This window comes from Sciurus vulgaris (genome assembly GCF_902686455.1).
Source record: "Sciurus vulgaris genome assembly, chromosome: 14".
Classification (NCBI taxonomy): Eukaryota; Metazoa; Chordata; class Mammalia; order Rodentia; family Sciuridae; genus Sciurus; species Sciurus vulgaris.
Window position 1 is genome coordinate 27,226,402 of NC_136475.1, and position 21,304 is coordinate 27,247,705.

Genomic DNA, 21,304 nt, shown 5'->3' on the forward strand with positions numbered 1-21,304 from the left:
ACATGAACATGAACAACTTACTGGGAGGGATGAAAATGTTGTAGAATCAAGGAATGGTTATGGCTGCACCACTGAGGAAAGTTACTAAAATCACTGACTTGTACATCTGAAATGGGTGAATTCTATGACATGTAAAATATGCATCATAAAGTTATTTAAAAAAAAAAAAGACTCCCTACCTCCAACAACCCTTCAAGCATCAAACATTTTTGAAGACTTACAATCAACAGGATTATCACTTAGTATCAATTTACAGAGTAAAATGTTTTACTATTTTATAGAAAAAATGTTCTAATGACTGTAAAATAGTAAAATATTTTAAAATTTTTATTATCTCAGGGCTGGGGATGTAGCTCGATGGTTTGCCCATCAATGAGCAAGGCCCTGAATATGATGCCCATCAATGCAAAAAGAAATAAATTTTTCAATTTTTTATAGAATTAAATAACCTAAAATGTTTCTTTTGAAATAAAAAGGTAGCCAGTGAGAAGGTAGATTTGAGGAAGAAAGCTCAGCAAATTTGGTAAATGAGACTTAAAAACAAAACTGAGGGGGCTGGGGAGATAGCTCAGTCGGTAGAGTGCTTGCCTTGTAAGCACAAGGCCCTGGGTTCGATCCCCAGCACCCAAAAATAAAAAAAAAAAAAACTGAAGCAGCCTTTTAAAAATATTTCTCCCCCAAAATAAAGATGTATCTCTATTCCTTTAGATTTCTCTCATGTCCCCTGGAAGCAGGAAGGGCAAATCTCTTGGTTGACACCTGATGGAGATCAGTATATCCAGCCATCTTATTTCCATGACTCCCCTAAAAATGAGACTGACTGGCAACAACAGGAGGTTGGAAAGTGAGGGCAGCAGGCCAAGTAATATGCAGAACATTTGGGTATTTCCTTGGGTAGATTTCCTGCTCCCCTGTCCCTGTCACCAATAGCAGCTTCGGTATGGCGGGTTAAAAAAAAGCAGAAAAGAAACTCTGAGACCTCTTTCCAAACTGTGACCAAGTCTGTGGATGAAATTCACAAGACAGCAAATCAGGGTCAATCCTGTTCTCTCTACCCACTTGCCAAACTAATGTTGTTTACAGTATCCCAGAAGAGATACATAATCTTTACAAATGGGTGGATATCTCCAAATCTTGATCAAATTTTTCAGATCTCTACTGGTTCCCATACCTCAAGTGTCACCTAAACCAAGAGATCATTAGCCTGTAATGTTTGAGACCCTCACTGAATACCTGCCTCCTCTAACCACAGGAGGGTGGATTCAATGTTTGCAACAGACCTAATGCAAGAACATTCATTCCAGCTGTTTCCTTGCGCTACCTCTTCTTCCAACTTTGCTTTCTAACCTGTTAATTACCAGCATATTCGCATGACCGCACTATGGCTCAGCCTCTCTAAAATCAAGAAAATACTTTGACATTATAGCAATAAACAATTTGGAAAATGCTTAGTATTTCACTAAAACATTTATTTTTAAGCTTCTGTTAGCATAAATTTAAAGAGATCCCAATTGTTTTGACTTTGGAAATTAAAGGTGCCATAAAAATCCATCCTTTTCTTTATGATCTTTCCAGGTTTGCCCTTTTATGATCCCCAAAAGTAAACTACTATACACAGAAACTGGCCTGAGATTCAGAACTGCATGTACGCAGGCCTACGCTATATCCTCGAATTTTCTGTTGCAATTCAAACATCTGGAGAAACTGAAAAGACATTCCTTTGTTTTTTCCCACGAAGAGAAAGAGAGGAATTATCTCCTTGTAGTTTTAGGGTCAAATAAATAATCATAGTTATCAGAAATCAATACTAATGAACTAACACTGGAACCAGCCAGATTGGCAACTGTTAAAAAATACTCATTCCATTTCTATACAAATTCTCAAACTTCTAATTGCCAATTTTAAAAGTGAGAAGAGTGTAGTGGCCTAAATTCAACATCAGAACTCTCACTCATAAACACAAGCTTTGCCATTGAAGGGTAAAGGGTACAGCCTTGCCTGTACCCAGACCTCTCCTGGAGGAAAAGTCTGAGACGGAGTGAGAGCCTAGGGAAGGGCCTACCAGACTCGCCTGAATTTTCTGCTAAGAAGTTGGCAAACTAGGGCTGAGCCTATGGCCCAGGGGATAATCCTGCCTACAATTCTAACACATTTTACAACATGAAATAGATGGCAAAGAGACCACAGGAGGAACCATTGGAAGCACAAGACCTATACATAATAAGAAATCACTTGCCAGCTATTTCCTGATCCTGAGGGCAGCACACTCTGCATTCCAGGAGGACTGAAAAATTCTGCCCTTAGGTTCCAGATTCATCAGGTTGAGTGTCCTTAGTCCTGACCCAATACACCTTGTGAAACTGTGCTGAAGACTGACATTCAAAACAGCCAGGACAGCAGAAGACAAAACGAGCCTCTTGGACCACCCCTAACAACTTAGTCTACCTGACATAAAACACAAAACAAAACAAAACAAAACAAAACTTCAGGATGAAGAAATGGTTACTCTGGATCCCTAGGACTTTCCAGATTGGTAGCCAAAGGAGGGTCCATTGTCCTCTTTGTGAAGATACCAGGGTTTTGCAAAAGGCTCTTCCTACAATCCCAACATGTTTCCAACACACGGGCTAATGGAAACTGGAGCAGGAACAGTAGCCCCAGGGGAGAGATTCCCTCAATTAATGCGATTCCAATGCCCTCTCCTTCTTAGAGGCAGCATCCACAGCTGAAAGGTGAATCTGGAATAAAGAAATTTCTTTATTCAGAGTCCTCCCTGAAAAAGAATTAACTGTTTCATTCTCTTGAGGTAGAAGCTTTGGGAATTAATGTGCATATGTGGCAATACATGTTCCCAAAGCTGCTCTCCTATGACATGTGACCTAATGAGAAAAGACCATTCTTCAAATGCATCCACCCTGTAAACTCAAATGAGGAAAATGATATGGGTTTGTATTTTCAATCTGGCTGGAGTATAAACCCAGCAATTCAGGAGGCTGCAGAAGGAGGATTCCAAGTTCAAAGCCAGCCTCAGATAGAGAAACCCTGTCTCAAAACAAAAAATCTGGCATTAGCCTGTGGTTCTTTAAGAAATCAACAAGAGAGGCTGGGGTATAGCACAGTGGCAAAGTGCCAGCCTTGCATGCATAAGGCCCTGGGTTTGATCCCTGGCACCACCAAAAAAAAAAAAAAAAAAAAAAACAAAAACCAACTGAGTTCATAAGAAAAAGGAGAATTTCTTTAGCTTCCCAGACCTAGTCCTTTCCTTCCAAACTCTGTCCCACATCCACATACTGAATCTACACTGACTATTTCAAGTTATGTGATCTTGCCCTTATAGGCCTATCACACAGCAAGCAACAGTTATTCAAAAGCCACTACATCCTCAGATCTCTGCCAGTGCTCATCCTGGGAGAATGTCCAGCGCTAGACATGCTCTTTTACATACACTATTACCACCTACATCTCTGTACACAAAAAGCAGCTCCTGGTGCCCAGTTTAGTCCTTAGATGTATCAACAAAAAACCCCAGTGAGTTATCGGTAGGAAAGATAAAGAGAATACTCAGAGAGTCAACCTAGAAAACGCAAAAGACTGAGTTGTGGGAACATAAAATGTGAAACAGCTTTAAATACCCTGGAGGGTTGGGGGCACAGTCATATGCGTTAAGCAGGAGGCCTAAATCATGTCTGAGTTCCTTTGCAAACTTTTATAAGGTGGGAGAAGTATCCAATCTGTGAGCTGAGCTTCTTACTAGTGTCCTAAAAATATATTTCTTTGAAAAAGTGCATAAACTTTTCTGAGGGAATTAAGATACTAGGAGAACTACCAAGTGTCAATGGGGCTGGAAAAAAAATTAAACTGTCCAAATAAATTTAAGACACCACTACCCAAGATGCTACTGTAAACCAAAAACAGAATTTAAGGTTAAGTCTCCTGACTGGAGCTGACGGCCAAAACAGAAGGCCTCTCACATGTTTCCCTAACAATAACTTTTCCTAAAAACAGTAGGGCTGGTGTGGAAAGCAAATGTTAGGAGACACCTGAGGGCTGAGGTGTCAAATCAACCCTAAGTGCTCCTTCACCTGTAAATGATGAGTCTGATGGTAGCTGTAAACAGAGGCTCAAGAAGTGGACAACAGCAATCACAGGACTCTAGTGACAATTGCTATCATAACCCACCCCTTCTGATTTATGACTTTCATCAGCCATCAGAAAAGTTACCATAAGCTAAGAACTTTACGTCTGCATTTTCTTGCATGGGGTTCAGGGCAGAAAGGCATGGCTATACAGGCCACTGGTACTCCCAGTTCACTGCAGAAACTCCAGGGTACAGGAGAGCTGGGCTCTGGATTCTGGTTTGCACCATGTGTTTCCTCTGCTTGTCCCTCTTCCCATCCAGCTGAACAGACTTCACAAGTAGTTCTGTGGGTATTCCTTGCTCCTGGTAGGTACACAACAGGGTGAGAAGAGTGTTTCTTAAATACCCAGTTTTCCTTGGTCAGCTTATTTTGTTTAAACACAGACAGTAGAACATTCCTGATAAAGGAAAAAATAAAATGCAATCTCCTTAATTCAAAAAGAGTTAATTAAAAACAAAACAAAAAACAGGAAACTACTCCAAGTGAAAGTCAGTAGAACAAACAAGAAATACTCAGAGGCTTGTAGAGTAAGACTGAGCACATTACTCAGAGTCACAGTATCCAGTTAAAACCGCGGTTCCCCTTCCCCGCTGTGCAACCCTCGCCCACCCCACCCCCCTCCACACAGCTCCGCCTTTTTGTGCATCACTATCCCCAGATGTGGGGACAGACACAAGTCCTCCTCAAATCTTCTGTCGGCTCAGTACTTCACTCCTGGAATAAACTCCTTGGCATCTGGGTTCAGGTTACTTTTGCTCTGAAATAAGAACAAGAGAAAATAAATCCCAAGGCAAGCTGTACTTTATTTCTTAAAAAAAAAAAAAAAAAAAAAAAAAAAACTTATTTTCTCCCTACCTGATTTTTTTTTTTTTTTTTTGGGGGGGACGGGGTACTGGGTATTGAACTCAGGGCCTCATACATGCTAAGAAGTGTCCTACCACTGAGCTACGCCCTCAGGCCCTCCACTTCCATTATTACCAGTACCTTCCCCTTAGCCTTAATGACAGAAAGAAAGAAAATTCCTTGTATCTCTGTCGTTGCTTGGCTGCTCTCAATGGCCCCTGACATATTTAGCCCTGACCAAGCTCATTTTCTCCTTCCTGTTTTAGATTGTGTTCCCTTCCTGATGCTTCCCAAAATCACATCAGAGGTCTCTCAGTTCAACTCCAAAAAGAATTTTCATTTCACAAGTACCTCAACCTCATGAAAAGAAGCATACTCCCTGAAAACAATTTGGTTACCATAATCTCCACTTTTCTTCATCTTTATCTCTTTGGTTATAAATATATTCACAACTCTGTTGTGAACACCCTAAAACTCATCAACCTGCAAGGCATAATCATTCAAGACATGAGTTGGGTGAAAAACACACTGCATACAGAATTCTGATGTTACATAAACATGGAAAGCAAGAAATTAATTTATCTGATCTAATTATAACTGGAAAATGGCCTCTCAGGAGTATGCTACTTCCAAAATGAACAGCCAATTTTTATGATAGAAACATTCAGAACGAGAGTATATTCAATATAGACTTGGGTGATGGTAAAGATGAGGACAGCAGCAAATGACCACGTGAGAGCCCATCTGGAGGTGCTAGCAGAGGAGCACAATTGCTCTATACCCTTGACCCAAGAATGGCCTTGCACTACTGGGAAAGGTCATCCTGAGCTTGTAGCTTCAGAAGGGACGCACATGGAGTAGTGAAGGAGGAAGGGACACCTGAATCAGCTGAAACAACTTTGGTGATAAATCAGGTAACATGTCACAGCCAGATGGCCCTCACATTCCTAAATGATTATGTGAAACCAAACCTGATCTTCAGTGTTCAAATTTTTATCCTTCATCCCAATTCCTCTATGAAAAGCCCTCAGGGGTCGGGGAGGGGAACGAAAGTTGGCAACACTGGCCACAATATTATTCCGGCAGTGCTTGGTGAGGGGCAACATGTCTTCATTGTACCCTCTTATCCGTGCCCATCAGAGCAGTGAAGAAACAGCAGCTCAGAGGGCTCCAGAATCTTGCTGAAGATTGTAGGGCCAGAAAGAGAGTCTGTGACTCCAAATCCTACATTCTTTATAGTACGTCTTACATGGAAATACACATGGTTCTTACCAAAATATCTTCAGAATTATGACCATCACTGACCGACAGTCCATTTAACTGCTGCTGCAACTGTCCCATGGCCTGAGGCAGGTCTCGTGCTGGAATAAACCAGTCTTGGTCTTCCTCATCCAGCATCTCCTGGAAGCAGCGGTCCAAGAAGTCTTGCTCCTGCAGCTCCTCCTCCACCTGACAAGCAAAGGGAGCACCTCAGACATCTTATCCAGGGGGACACATCCCTCCCAGGTGTCCCCCAACTCTTTCCTTCAGAGGTCACTGCTCTATAACTAAGATGATTTTGTATGAGATTTAAGAATTAAGATGCTTTTTATGACTGGTGAGGAAAAACATGATTTTTAATTTTTAGCTGAATTTCATCAACAATAAAACTGAGAAACTATTTATTCAAAATAACAAAATTTCATGTCTTCACAGATCTTTTAAGACCTATAATATGTGCCAGATATTTTTTCTATGGCCTTGTGGAAAGTCATTTTATAGCTTAAAATTCTTTTCTCAATCTTGTTAAGAAATAATTTCTTAAATTTCCCATTTTATAGGAAATATGTAAAAGATGCAGGAAGTATGTAAGTAGTGTACTACTTGGATAGTAGAGATTAAATCAAAACTAATTCTTAGTTCCTGGCCCACTTTTCTAGTAAGGAGACCCCCAAGGCAGAAAAATAATTTCAGACCCTCAGGAAAGACATAAAAGATACTTTGTGGCATATCACTAGAAAACTTATGTCATCAATAAGGTATTCTCTAGAAGCAAGAAGAAATATATGAATATTTAAACAACTCCATGTTTCTTAAACTCGGCCCCAAACTAAAGCAATAAATATATATCTAGACTAGTCTGCAATGTTTGTAAACATTGTTACTCACAGTAAGAACATGGTTCACTCTGCAGACTTTCCTGTTACTTTAACAGACTTCCTGGCTTTACATTTGGCAAATCCCTTTCCTGCATCTTGAAGTTATGCATCTTTCCTGCATAGCTCACTAGCGCCACCACCAGAATGAACATCAAGCAAAAAATGATCATTCAAATTAGTCTATACAATTCACAAGAAAAGTCACTGGTGGTAAGATTTAAGAAAAGTATTTCAACTTTGTAATTAGTCACACTTTTTTTTTTAAATCCCAAGTAAAATACATAGTTATAAAGTTCTTAAAATAACCACAACAAAATATTTCCAAGTCACAAGATTTAACACAACTTTGTGTTTGAAAAATTTCCTGGAATTTTCTTGCGCCATTCTTTTATATATTTCCTTTGTGAAGCATTTTACTTCAGATATTTCTTTCTGGGTCTCACCACATAAAACTATTTCCTGTAGCAGTAAGCTGTTCTCTTTGTTTAAGAGTTGAGAAATTAGGGCTGGGGCTGTTGTTCAGTGGTACGGCACTTGCCTAGCATGTGTGAGGCCCTGGGTTTGATCCTCAGCACCACATAAAAATAAATAAAATAAAGGTATTGTGCCCATCTACTACTTTAAAAAAAAAGTTTGGGAAACTAGAACTAAGAATACCAAGCCAGAAGAAAAAAATGTCACTCTAATCTCAACGCTCAGATGTGGATGGATATTACTGACATTTTGGAATGTACCTACTCTACTCTTTCTTACTAGACACTACAAGAAAATGGCAGGCACTTAGAGTAAAAAGTCCCTTGGTAATTAGAAATGCACATGCAAATGAATCATAAGATTTAAAAATCCAATAAGCATTCTTTATCTCTTTCCACATCATAGACAGGTAGTGAAAACACATTTTACACATTGCATATAATTGTGTTTTTTTTTCCCTCCCTCTCAACCCTTAATCCAATGGGAGTCTTTTCCTCTTTTAAAAATCCCATGGGGGCTGGGGATATAGCTCAGTTGGTAGAGTGCCTGCCTCGCAAGCACAAGGCCCTGGGTTCAATCCCCAGCACGGCAAAAAAAAAAAAAAAAAAAAAAAAAAAAATCCCATGTGGCGGGCAGAGGGTATAAACAAACTATTTGCAATTACAACTAGTATGTTTGATCTTATTTCTTCCCTTCTTTTCTCAGTTATACTTTCTGAAGATGACTGATACTACCTTTTTTGGAACTTAATCCTTTCTCCCCTCAAAGTTACATTTCAATCAGATTCTGTCCGCCTCAGTAATCAATGAATATCTTTGCAAAATATCAATGACTCATTCCGAGTTTTGGGGGTTTGTATGGTGTTTTGCATACAATGAATCTTGAGTTGAACCTCAAGTGGGAAGAAATTGGTTTCTATAGCTAGTAACCCAGATACAGTATCTTCTGACTTTCCAATAAGATATCTAAGAAAACAGAGTAAGATGAAAACAACTTGACTGTGGAAAGAACAATTCACCATGGTCAAACAAAGTGACCAACAGGGGTGTAGGGAGAACTGACATCAATCATGTTCCAGATTCTAAACCCTCCTGGCTCTCAAGAGGAGGATCAAAGTTTCTCTGAAACACTCAATCCCCTGGCTTGACATCACATACCAATTTGAAAATAATGTTGCAAAACTAGTATTTCCTGTGAAATATTAGAGTTGGGGGATTTCTAGCAAACAACTGTTTACCTGCTTAGCCTTTCCAAGGGCCTGGCAGGATACAGCAGTCACCGCTTGCCTAGCTCCTAAAACAAGTTAAATTTTTAAAGTGTCTAAACTGTCTTTCCTCAACTTCTTTGAGTGTGTGTGTTTCTGTAAGCTGCTAGTTTTCCAGTACTTTCCTGTGTACCCTGCCTCATTTTCCTATATTCTTACATATAGAAGCCCACAGCTGAACAAAGTGTAAACAACTGGTTTTTAAGTCCCAGTTCTAATCTGCAGGGTTAAAAGCATGTCAGCAAGAATTATCAAAGCCAGGACAAATTGTTTATGCTTTCAACAACCTACTTTTCAGTCAGAGGCTAGACAAAGGCAGAGTCAAACAGATATGTCAACACAAAAGCTAAATGCAACTATTCTAAAATCCCATAGAAAATATATTTATCTTCATTTAGATTTCTTAAACATCTATTATGCCTGCATTTATTTTAAAAATGAAACTCAGAGTTTCACGTTTCCTATAAGAAAATAAAATCAATTAACTCCAAAGTACAGAAAAGCAAGCTCATTACCATGCTATTTCTTATTGTTCCAGAGTATAAGCACTTAATTTCATACTGTCATTACAGAGTTATAGAATCACAGTGGTTCCTAGGATTAAAACAGGAATCAGGGTAGGATAAAAGACCTAAGCTACTTGGTTGGGGTGGTACAAGCCTGCCATCCCAGGTACTCAGTAATCCCATATACTTGGTGAGGCTGAGGCACATGATCGCAAGTTCAAGGTCAGCTGGGGCAACTTTAGGGAGGCCCTGTCTCAAAACAAAACAAACAAAAATGCTGGGATTGTAGCTCATTAATAAAGCATCCCTGGGTTCAATCCCCTATACAGGTGTGCAGGGGAGCCAGTGATACCCCATTTCTTTCTTTCTTCTCTTTTTTTTCTTTTGGGTGGTACTGGGCATTGAACCCAAGGGTGCTCTCTACTGAGCTGTATCCCCTGCTTTTTTTCCTTTGAAGCAGGGTCTTGCTACATTGATGAGGCTGTCCTCAAACTTTCAATCTTCCTGCCTCAGCCACCCAAGGGATTATGTGTACTCCTCCATGCCCAGCCATTTTTTTTTTTTTTTTTTTTACAGTAAAATATTACAGCTGTCGAGTTACACGTATCATTAGCTTCTACTTCTTTCCTTACCTGTCTGTTGAAGTCCTCTTCATTCTCCATCCACATATATTCTGCAAATGGGTTTTCCTTTTCATCATGCCCATTTAGTCCTTGGTCCTCTTTGGATTTTACACTGGGTGGTGTATTTGCCACGCTTGATCCATTCATTATGACAGACTCTAAATAGGAGCAAAACAAAGGATAAAATGAATACAAGGATCAAGGAAATGTAAACCCAAAACATCCAAATTCTTTTAGAAGTTTCTGAAGTTTTGAGCCAGACTTTAACTTAAATGAACAGAGACTCTTAGACTGAAACTGTTATAAAGCCAACTACATCCTGCAGTTACCAACTACACAGATGTACAATTCTTTTAAGAGTTAAGAGAAAAAAGGGTCTAGGCTTACTTTTTTCTAGGAAAGAGCCACAGGGTGGAGTGGTGGTAAAGAATCTTGCCATGCCAAATTCCTGAAGATCCTAAAACCTAATCCAAATCAGTTTCCTTACTGATTAAATAAGAAGAGAAAATGTATTCTTTTTCTATTTCTTAATTCTTTTTGAGTGCTAGGGATTGATCCCAGGGCCTCACACACGCTGGGCAAGTGTACCACCATTGACCTACACTGCCAGCCCGAGTATGCATTCTTAATTAACATTATAAGCACCTGCTCCTTATTCTGATTCTCAAGCCTTGTTTTTATTTAAAATGTATTTCAAAAAACTAATGTGTTCATTGTATGATAAGCAAAAAGGAGAAAAAACCCCACCAGTTTCCAACTATCTAAAGTTAAGAATAATTAATGTGGTGCACAGAAGCTTCCTGACACCCTTGATGTGTATGTAGATACAGACATAGACACAGGTTCCCCAAGTATCCATTCTCAGTAGTAACAGGATCATGATACATGATGCTCTACCATTTTTTTTCTCATTTATGTGTTAATATAGCCATAATGTCTTTTGGAGTATGATCAATGTTTCTGTATTATAAAGTTTGGATAAACTTCTGGTATTTATTTTTTCTAATGATTTCTTTAGAACTGCTACATTAGAGAATATGCTCATTTTTTAAAGGATCTTGATTTGTTGCCACCTTGCCAAAAGAATTTAAATCCCCCCACATTCATGAACACTATTATTTTTAAACCATTATCATTCCTAGTCTCATAAGAAAAAACTTGTATTTTACTGTTTACACTTCTTTAATTTTTACTGAGCTGAGTATTTTAAGATGTTTACTGGCCATTTTTCTATTAAGGTATATGTCCTTTCCTTATCTTTTGTAAGAATGCATATTTGTTTTAATTTTTTTAAATTATAAAATAATTTATAAAAAAGTAAAATAATTATTAGATTCATTTATTACTATTATTTTTTGCAGCACTGGGAATTGAACCCAGTGGTTCTCTACCACTAAATTACATCCCCCGCCCTTTATTTTTTGTGGTGCTGGGGACTGAAGCAAGGGCCTTGTACATGTTAGGTAAGCACTCTTACCACTCCCAACTCTTATTTTTTTTTATATTTGAAACAGTTTCCCTAAGTTTCTGAGACTGGCCTAAAATTTGCAATCCTCCCACCTCAGCTTCCCAGGTTGCTGGAACCACAGACATGCAACACCATTCCAGCTAAGCTATATTTGCTTCATTTTTTTGGTGGCCATATTTGCTAGCCTTCATCTCTGTCTACAGCTTGTGTGTGTATGTCAGTCTACTGACTCTTAGAGGTGCATATGTATGGAAAACTTAGCTTACTTTGGCTTCTAAATCCATTTTGGAATTTTTATTATCACGAGAATATGTCTTTTTTTTCTGCTCTTTATCTTAATCTTAACCATTCTTCAAAAAACATTCCAGCCTTTACTAACTTCTTTTTTTCTCCAAGCTACTGTACCTAGGAAGTACCACGTTAAAATTCCTTCAGTTTTTGTTTCATGTGCATAAGTTTTCTTTTTCCATTTAGAATCTCAACTCCTGAAAAACAAGCCTGAGGTGTATACATTTTGTAACTCACCACAACATTAAGGACTCCATAAATACTTGTGGCTTAATTGTGCTTTGGCAAATTTCTCTCTCTATCCTGTCTTGCTTCCACCAAATTGCTTGGGGTTTCTTTAGATTTTCCTTAGCAAATTATTTCCCTCTTTTCTCCATCTTGGCATCACACCTAAAAGCTTTTCTTTGCATTTGAGTACACTAAAAATTTCTTGCTGAATCTTCTTAAATTTTTGCAATTTCCTAAACTGTTATGGACATTAGAAATCTAATCTTGTAGTTGGGCATGGTGGCACATGCCTGTTAATCTCAGCAACTCAGTAAGTTGAGGCAGAATTGCCAAATTCTGAGAATTTGAAAATGCCAAATTCAAGGCCAGCCTGGGCAACTCAGCAAGACTGTGCCTCAGAATAAAAAATAAAAAAGGCTGGGATATAGCTCAGGGGTAGAGTGCCCTGGGGTTCAGTTCCACTGAAAGAACAAAAAAAGTTAATCTTGTAAAAAGGCAAGGTAGAACTGTGAACAGTAACGAATAGATGGAAAAACAACTCACTGATAGTTCTAAAAGAATTCTATTTAGAGCAGAACCCATTAAATTCATTGTAGGTTTAAATAGGGCACCTGGTAAGAAATATATCTGTTTAACATATTTTAGATTAAGACAAAATAAGACAATGTTTATTTCAAATACAAGTTCGTAATAACAATCCCACAGGGCTAATGGAGGAATTCAGTTCTTTATTTTTACTATTTCCATTTGCAGTATAGCAATGACAGAAGCAAGTCAACTCTAAATGCCAGAGCAACTGCATAAGTAAGTGTGGTATTCCTAAACACAGAGACTCTTGCGGGTTCTCTACTTATCTAGGTAGCAGGCTATCCTATATTGTATTTCCAAAGATTCATCTGACCATTGTTTACAATCAGCACAGTGATTTTTCCCCATCAATGTGGAAATTATCCACAGAGAATCGGAATTCAGTTTTCTAAAACATCTGCCTTTATTTTAAAAATAAATACTAAGTGCATATGACCATAAGGGAAAAGGGAGGGCAGAGAAAGAACAGAATACCCCTTCGGATGAACAGCGAATCGCATGACGCACACGCTCATGAGAAAAACAATGGTGATCAACATAAACGACATGGGATGTTACCTGTGATTTTATGATGTATGTATGTTTTGGGTTTCATCCATGGTTCCACAATTCCATCCATCTTCCATCCATCTATCCATTCATTCACTACAGTGCTAGGGATGGAACCCAGGGCCTCCGGCATGCTAGGCAAGCACCTAACCACTGAGGTACATTCCCAATTCTAGATAGTCTTTGTTATAAAAGGTACAGTAGGCTTCAGAAACTCAAATCCCTGTCTCTCTCTGACCTTCTCCTGTCCTTTCGCCTGATCCTTTTTGTCTCCAAGGCATGCCACAGATACCAGAACTTCTCTTCCTCAAGCCAGACCACAGAAACTAAAAAAGTGTTCAACATTTCTAGTACTTAGAGAAATGCAAATCAAAACCACCCTAAGATTTCATCTTACTCCAATGAGAATGGCTATTATCAAGAATACAAGTAATAATAGGTGTTGGTGAGGATGTGGGGAAAAAGGCACACTCATACATTGCTGGTGGAGTTGCAAATTGGTACAGCCACTCTGGAAAGCAGTATGGAGATTCCTCAGAAAACTTGGAATGGACCCACCATTTGACTCAGCTATCCCACTCCTCAGTTTATACCCAAAGGACTTAAAATCACATACTACAGTGATGCAGCCACATCAATATTCATAGCAGCTCAATTCACAATAGCTAGATTGTGGAACCAACCGAGATGCCCTTCAATTGATAACTGGATAAAGAAACTGTGGTATATAAACACAACAGAATATTATTCAGCCATAAAGAAGAATAAAATTATGGCATTTGCTGGAAAATGGATGAAGTTGGAAAATACCATGCTAAGTGAAATAAGCCAAGCCCAAAAAGCCAAAGGCTGAATGTTTTCTCTGATAAGTGGATGATGATACATAACCAGGGTGGGTGGCAGGGGGAAGAGAATGAAGGAACTTCGGATGTAGAGGAAAATGGAGTCGGAGGGGGTGGGGGAAAGAAAGACAGTAGAATGAAACAGATAGTATTACCCTATGTATACGTATGATTACATGAATGGTGTGAATCTACATTGCACACAATCATAGAAATGAAAAGTTGTACCCCATTTGTGTACAATGAATCAAAATGAAGTCTGTAAAAATAAAAATTAATAAAAATTATTTTAAAAAATAAAACTTAAAAAAACCCTGATTTCCCTGAAAGAAAAATTAAAATAAAAATACAGCTGGGCTCGGTGGTACACACCTATAATCCCAACCACTTGGGAAACTGAGGCAGGAGAATTGCAAGTTTAACACCAGCCTTGGCAATTTAGCAAGACCCTGTATCAAAATTAAAAGGGCTGGGGATATAGCTCAGTGGTAGAGAACCCCTGGGTTCAAGCCCAGTATGGTGGAAAAAATAAAGAAATAAAAAGAAACTAAAGAGATACTCTAATCTTCCCCCTACCTTTCTATCTTGCAGCTAGTCATAAAGAAATTCTCTGACATACCTTGTTGATGGTAGGTCATAAGACCCCCATTTTCAAAATGGTCCTGTCCCATAGCTTGGAGGAAGGAAATATGAACAGAGAGGCTACGAAGAATCTTGAACAGGCTTTGCTGGGTTTTCCCACTCATTTATTAGCATTAGATCATACCTTTTTTTTGTCTAATTACATTGTTACACAGTTGTCCATGTTACAATAATATTTATGCAATGAAGCCTTCATTAAAAAAAAAAGACAGGGTTCTGAGAACTTCTGGACAGTTGAATGTGTATGGAGGTTGACAGGAAGGTGAGAAAGGACTCACCCACATCCTAGCAGGATGGCAAACTCCAGCTTCTAGGGATGGACACTCCTATGCTCCAAATCCTTCCAAATCTCACCCTATATCTCTCTTCACCTATTTATTCATATTCTTTAAAATATTTTGTATAATAAACTAGTAAACATAAATGTTTCCCTGAGTTCAGTGAACTGCTCTAACAAATTAACTGAACCAAATGATGGGGTTGTGGGAACCCCAACCAGAAGCCAGCTGGTCAGAAGTTCTAGAGGTCTGAATTTTTTTTTTTTTGCACCAGGGATAGAATGGTTAAGGGGCACTTAACCATTAAGCCAATCCCCAGCCCCTTTTATTTTTTATTTCAAGACAGGGTCTACTAAGTTGCTTAGGACCTTGCTAAGTTGCTGGCTTTGAATTCCCCATCCTCCTGCCTCAGCCTCCTGAGCTGCTGGGATTACAGGTGTGCGCCATCACACTCAGCAAGAGATCTGGAATTTTGACTGGAGTCCGCAGTGAGTGACAGTCTGATGGGACCAAGCTCTCAATCTGTGGGTTAGTTTAAGAATGATTCTGGCTTGTGGACCTACTAGGTAAGAGTGAACTGGTGCTTCAAGCACCCCATGACTTTAGTAGCAGGGTGTGAATAGGGAAATTTTGCTGGATACTGATAGCTCCTAGGGAGGCACATGGATGTTTCCAACTTGGGGAAGAAACAGGATCATCATCTTTAAATTTTCCAGACTTTCCTATTTCCAGTTTTCACTCTTACCCAATAGGTACACTACATTAAGAAATCTAAGAACAAAAAAAAAAAAAAAAAAAATCTAAGAACAATTTGAAACTTATTGCTCTCCTAACCTACCTTCCCTCTGATGTACAAGGAAATATGCTAAAAATGGGATGCATGCACTGCCACAATTTTCTATATTTGGGATTTTTGACTGATTGCCTGGAAAAGGCTTATTGAACAGATAATATAAAAAGTATTCCCTGCCAGGCATAGTGGAGCACGCCTGTAATCCCAGCAACTCAGGAGACTGAGGCAGGAGGATCACAAGTTCAAGGCCAGCCTTAGAAACTTGGCAAGACTTCTCAAAATAAAAAGTAAAAAGGACCAGGGAGATAGTCAATAGTGAAGTATCTATGGGTTCAATCCTCAGCACTGAAAATTAATAAATAATTAATTTAAAAAATAAAAACTAGCTTATGCTATTCTGTTTCCTACAATTTCATTATTCCTTCCAGTCTGTTTAATACTCCTTTTAAAATTAAATATTGTGGGTAATAGTTTTAAATTCTGTTTACTTCAAATATGCTGCCACTGGATACAGGTTTTACCTCTTCTCATTATATTTTAAAACACAAGTCATTAGCTCAATCTACTCATTTATTAATATCTGAGTGCTGCTTTGGCAGCAGCATACACAATCCTTGCCCTGGTTTTTACATTCTCTTAGGAGAGAAACAAGCAAATAATTAAGAGTAACTATGATTTATGCTGTAAAGTGAGAAGTAAATGGGATTATTAGAAAACTACAGGGGGAACCAATCTAATCCGGGTATGGGCAACATTTTGACTGATACCTGAAAAATATAAATTAGCAATAAGGAAAAAAGCATGTGCAAAGACTCAGGCAGGAGAGAGACCTTTTCAGGACACAAAGAAGGTAAACGTACATCTGGTAGAAGGACAAGGAAGAAATGAGGCTGAAGAGGCAGACAGGGCTGGATCACATAGGACTTTAAAGTCCACATGAGGGCTTCTGGATTTTATTCTGAAAGTGATGGAGGCCATTATTAGGAGTTCTCAGCAGTATAACAACACGATTCAAATTATGTTTTGAAATCACTCAGGCTGCTATGTGGAATAGATAGGAGAGACTCAGAGTAGATGAGACCAGTATGGCAGCTAATGCTCTTCATCCAGATGAAAATATGATGGCTGCTTGGTTCATGGTGGTGACAGTAAGAGGAGAAGTAGGCCAACTCCAAAATGATTTCAGGAAGTTTTGGGTGATGCACTAGATGTAGAGAATTAGGATGAGGGAAATATCAAAGATAATTTTGGTACAAGGAACTGGGCGGATGGTAATGTCATTGTCTGAGCTGAGGAATTCTGTAGGAAGAGCAAATTTTTCTCGGGTGGTGATGGGGGGGTGGGGTAAGAAGAGTGATGAGTTCTATTTTGGATATGTTAAATTTGCAACGCCTCAGAAACACTCAAATGGTGATGCTAAGTAGGGTGGCTATATGCATCAAGAACAGGAGAAGTGTGCTACAAACAGAAAGCTGGAGCAGTCATTTACATAAATGCTGACTGAAGTCATGGGACTAGAAAGCACTGCCTAGAAAGAAAGAGAAAAGGGAGACGAAAAGATGGCCCAAGGCCCAGCTCTGATGTGTTTTCAAAAGAAGGCAGAGGAGGAAGATAATATGAAAGAAGGCTAAGAAGAATCTAGAGATGAGAAGGAAGAAGACTATGGCAATACAGGAATCAAGGAAGACAGAATTCCAGTGTAACGGATTGAATGAAGTTCACCAAAAGATATGTACGTCCCGCAGCCACCAGAATTTGGAAAAGGCAAAGAACAGATCCTCCCCTAGAGCCTCCAGAGGGAGTGTGGTCCTACTGATACGTCGATTTTGGAATACTGGCCTCCAGAACTGAGAAAAACAATTTTGTGTTTTAAGTCACCAGTTTAAGGGTAATTTGTTATAGTAACCACAGAAAATCAACACATTTCCAGTGAAGTGGGAATGCTAAAGACTGCTAAAAGGTCAAATAAGAGGTAGGGTGAGAAGTATCCACAGAATTAGGAGAATGGAGGTTTCTGATTACCTTAATAAGAGCACTTTCCATGGAGAAACATGAAGGGGAAAGTCAAGTGGAAGTGAGCTGAAATGCAGGTGACAGCAGGTATGAAGTAACTCTTTCAAGGAATCTACTGCCAAAGGAAGCATGGGCAGAAACTGGAGGAGTGAGAAGTCCATGGAAACTATTTTTAGAGACTGAAGAGGCCACTGGCATGTTTAAGCATTCATAGAAAGGGTCTAATAGAGAGGGAGAGGCTATGAACACAAAAGAGAAGGAACAGTTCCTACCTGGGAAGGTAGGAAGGTATTTATTTTATTTTATTTTTTGAACTGTCACTACATAACCATACTCCAAAATACAAATGCCTGGGATTTTTAGTAATCAATCACTGCATGGTATGCATTAAATCAGAACAAGAGAAAAAAGAGCATGAGGAGAAGGATTTGATCCATACAAAGCCAGATGAAACGCCCTTAGCCTGTGGCAGGTGATTTCACTTACTAGGTAGCAGGTATGCTGTCTCCCAAATATGTTTCCCTGCCTGGACAGCTTCAGAATTAACCCATCAAACTCCAACTCTCCAACTTTCCTATTAAGCCTTTTGTTTCCCCTTCTAATTTTTTGCAAGGTCATAGCCACACACATACTATAAAGCCACATAGGCAATACAAGAAATAACTTTATAAAGCCTTTAGAATCACATGGAACAAAAAAATCATGTAGAACATATTTTTATATGTCATGTTATACTCTGCACTAAGTTAATTAGTCTCCTTATTTGATAAGTTCTTCTTTTACTAAGTAAATAAACACATCAGATTTTATCCATCATTTGGTAGAGGAATAAAGAAAGACAGGAGGCAGGGAGAATAGTTCAACTTTTGTAGGGGGTAGGGAAGATCAGTAAGATATGTATATAGTTAAAAATCAAATTCCAGATTAATCTCTAATTAGAATGATTTTGTCACTGGGTTAGATGATACATGCCTAAAATACCAGCAACTCAGGAGGCTGAGGTAGGAGAACCTTAAATTCCAGCCAGCCTGGGGAGGGAGGGGAAGGAAGGAAGGAAGGAAGGGAGGAAGGGAGGAAGGGAGGAAGGGAAGGAGGGAGGGAGGAGGGAAGGAAGGAAGGAGGGAAGGAGAAAAAAGCTGGAGATGTAGCTCAGTGGTAGAACACCCCTGCATTCAATCCCCAGTAGTACTGTTAAAAAAAAAAAAAAAAAATTGTCCCCAGTATTTCCATTTCACTCCTTCATGGAGCAGCAGCTGCACAAATTTTAACAGAAAACAAGTAGGTAATCATCCTGCTCAGCTTTTCTGTTGACCTGAGTGCACAAATGCTACATTACTTATCTTCCATATGATTCAAAAACAGTGTTTACAAATAAAATGTCAGTGACTTTGTTAAGCACACATAAAACTGAATTTACCTGTAATAAGAGGTCAACAAGAAGTTTTTGAAAATTTATCAAACAAGAAAAGGAGAAATAGCTAAGCACGGTGGCACACACCTGCAATCCCAGCTGCTTGAGAGGCTGAGGCAGGAGGATCTCAAGTTCAAAGTCAGCCTCAGCAACTTGGTGAGGCCCTAAGCAACTCAGTGAGACCCTGTCTCTGAACAAACTATAAAAATGGGATGGGGATGTAGCTCAGTAGTTACACACCCCTGAGTTCAATCCACGATACCAAAAAGAAACGAAAAAAAAAGAAAAAGAGAAATAATTTATGTGATCTGTGATCCCTAATAACAAAAAATTGTAAAAGCAAGGGTAACTTAAAAATAGAGGCAACATTTAAATTAAACTCAATACTGCCAGATTAGAAAGATAATAGCAATTTGATACGATCTTTTTTCTATTAATGTTATGATGTATCCTATACTATTCTATAAATTTGCCCCATTGATGAAATGAAATCTGAAAATCTGATACAGACATCCTGGGAAGAATGATAACAATGAACTTCATTAAGGCTGAGGAACTTCATTAAGACTAGTTCCCTGGACAAGAGCCAAGAAAACAAAACAAAAGCATTTTCAAATAGGATTAAAACACATACAGCAAATGGAGAGAAGGCATATTCTAATTCGGTGGTTTTTCAGTCTCAGGTGTACATTAGATCACCTGGAAGCTTTTCCACAACCATACCTGTTGTGTATTCTGAATTGTTAGGCCAGAGCCAAGGCCCAACATTCATATTTTTGCTTGATAATTTGCTATAGGTAATTCTGGTGGGTAGAAAAACTAAAGATGACTAAAAACAATTCTTCCAATAAAGTGGCAGACTGTGTGGAATTGCAAAAATTCTAATTACCCTAATTTCTACATCAGTAGTTCCCAAATTGGTGTTCTACAAATCTATATATGCTCTTTGAAACAAACAAAATCCATGAATCCAAGGCCATGTAAATTCACTGCTCTGAGAAGTCCTCTTCCCAGTTTTACTTATCTCCTCTATTACATTATTTATTAATTACATATTGCTGTGGTTTGACTGTGTCCCATCCAAAATTAAGGTGTTGAAACTCAAGGTCAAAGTGACAATATCAAGAGTTGGGGCCCTGAGGAGGTGATTAGGCTCCATCTCTTGAACGGAACTAAGGCCATTATAAAAGTGGTTTCACACAGAATTTGGCTCTTTTGCCCTTCTGCCTACCACCTTGAGGACACAGGGATTTGCTCCTCCAGAGGATACAACGCACCATCTTGGAGGCAGAGAGCAGCCCTCACCAGAAAACCAGACCCGCTGGGGCCTTGATCTTAAACTTCCCAGTCTCTGGAACTGTGAGAAATAAACTTCTATTCTTTGTAAGTTGCTCCCTCTCAGTTTTGTGCTATAGGAGCACAAAGGATAAAGACAAATATTTGCTACATTTTTAACCTATTAACTCACAAACTTTTAGAAACAACATCCCATGGATATTCTGTGATGCCAACATTATACTATGAGAAATGTACATAACGAGTCATAAAATAGACTCCATAAAGCATTTAATAGCCCTTCCAAAGGTAGAATCAACAGATTTGCCAACGTTTGGTGGCTTTGTACCCAGATCTGCCTTCAAACTCTACTCCTCCCACTTAAAGGCAATCCATCATCCTTCCAGGATAACATCAAATGGCACTCAGCACAGGCTCCTAAACTTCTGCAGATCCAGCTCTTAAGAGTTATTACATACTATTAATGGGGAAATACTCGAATTGAAATTTTTAAAGATAATATTAATCATAACATTCATACAGGAAAATTATTACATATAAAATATGTATAACTTTCCTCACCAACAAGTGTATAAATGTCTTAGACTGATTATGATGACAATTCAACTTGTTTTATCAGAAATGCCACAATAGAAGGTCTACACCTAAGGTCTCCCCTACTATGGCCTCTATTTCACATTTGATTGCACATATATTTTAGAGACCATTACTCATTATTTGTTGTAGGAATAGTCTATTTATAACCTTGAAAGCTTCGTGAGGGCAATAAAAAGTCCTTTATAGTTTCTATCATGCCTCTGTGCACCCACCAGTCCTCAATAAATAATTTGTTGATTAACTGTCATTTCTAGAATCCTCTATTCTAAATCTCATTGTTCAGGCAGGAAGCCTGTGCCCTTAGTTAGGGGCAAGGATCTGTGG

General features: G+C 38.8%; 1 protein-coding gene across 5 annotated transcripts in view; it reads right to left on the reverse strand.

The window, feature by feature from the left end:
- Positions 1 to 643: 643 nt before the first annotated feature.
- PAIP2B (poly(A) binding protein interacting protein 2B) overlaps positions 644 to 21,304 on the reverse strand; it is a 35,175-nt gene continuing 14,514 nt past the window's right edge. For 4 of the 5 annotated variants that reach the window (XM_079111359.1, XM_079111360.1, XM_079111361.1 and 1 more), the window contains exons 3-5: positions 9,997 to 10,145; positions 6,255 to 6,431; positions 644 to 4,896 (exon numbers count right to left, since the gene is read on the reverse strand). In XM_079111359.1, coding sequence (XP_078967485.1) covers positions 4,840 to 4,896; positions 6,255 to 6,431; positions 9,997 to 10,134 — 372 coding nt within the window. In that variant the 5' untranslated portion in view covers positions 10,135 to 10,145 and the 3' untranslated portion in view covers positions 644 to 4,839. The remainder of the gene's footprint in view (positions 4,897 to 6,254; positions 6,432 to 9,996; positions 10,146 to 21,304) is intronic. The other variant, XM_079111363.1, reaches the window with a different exon arrangement.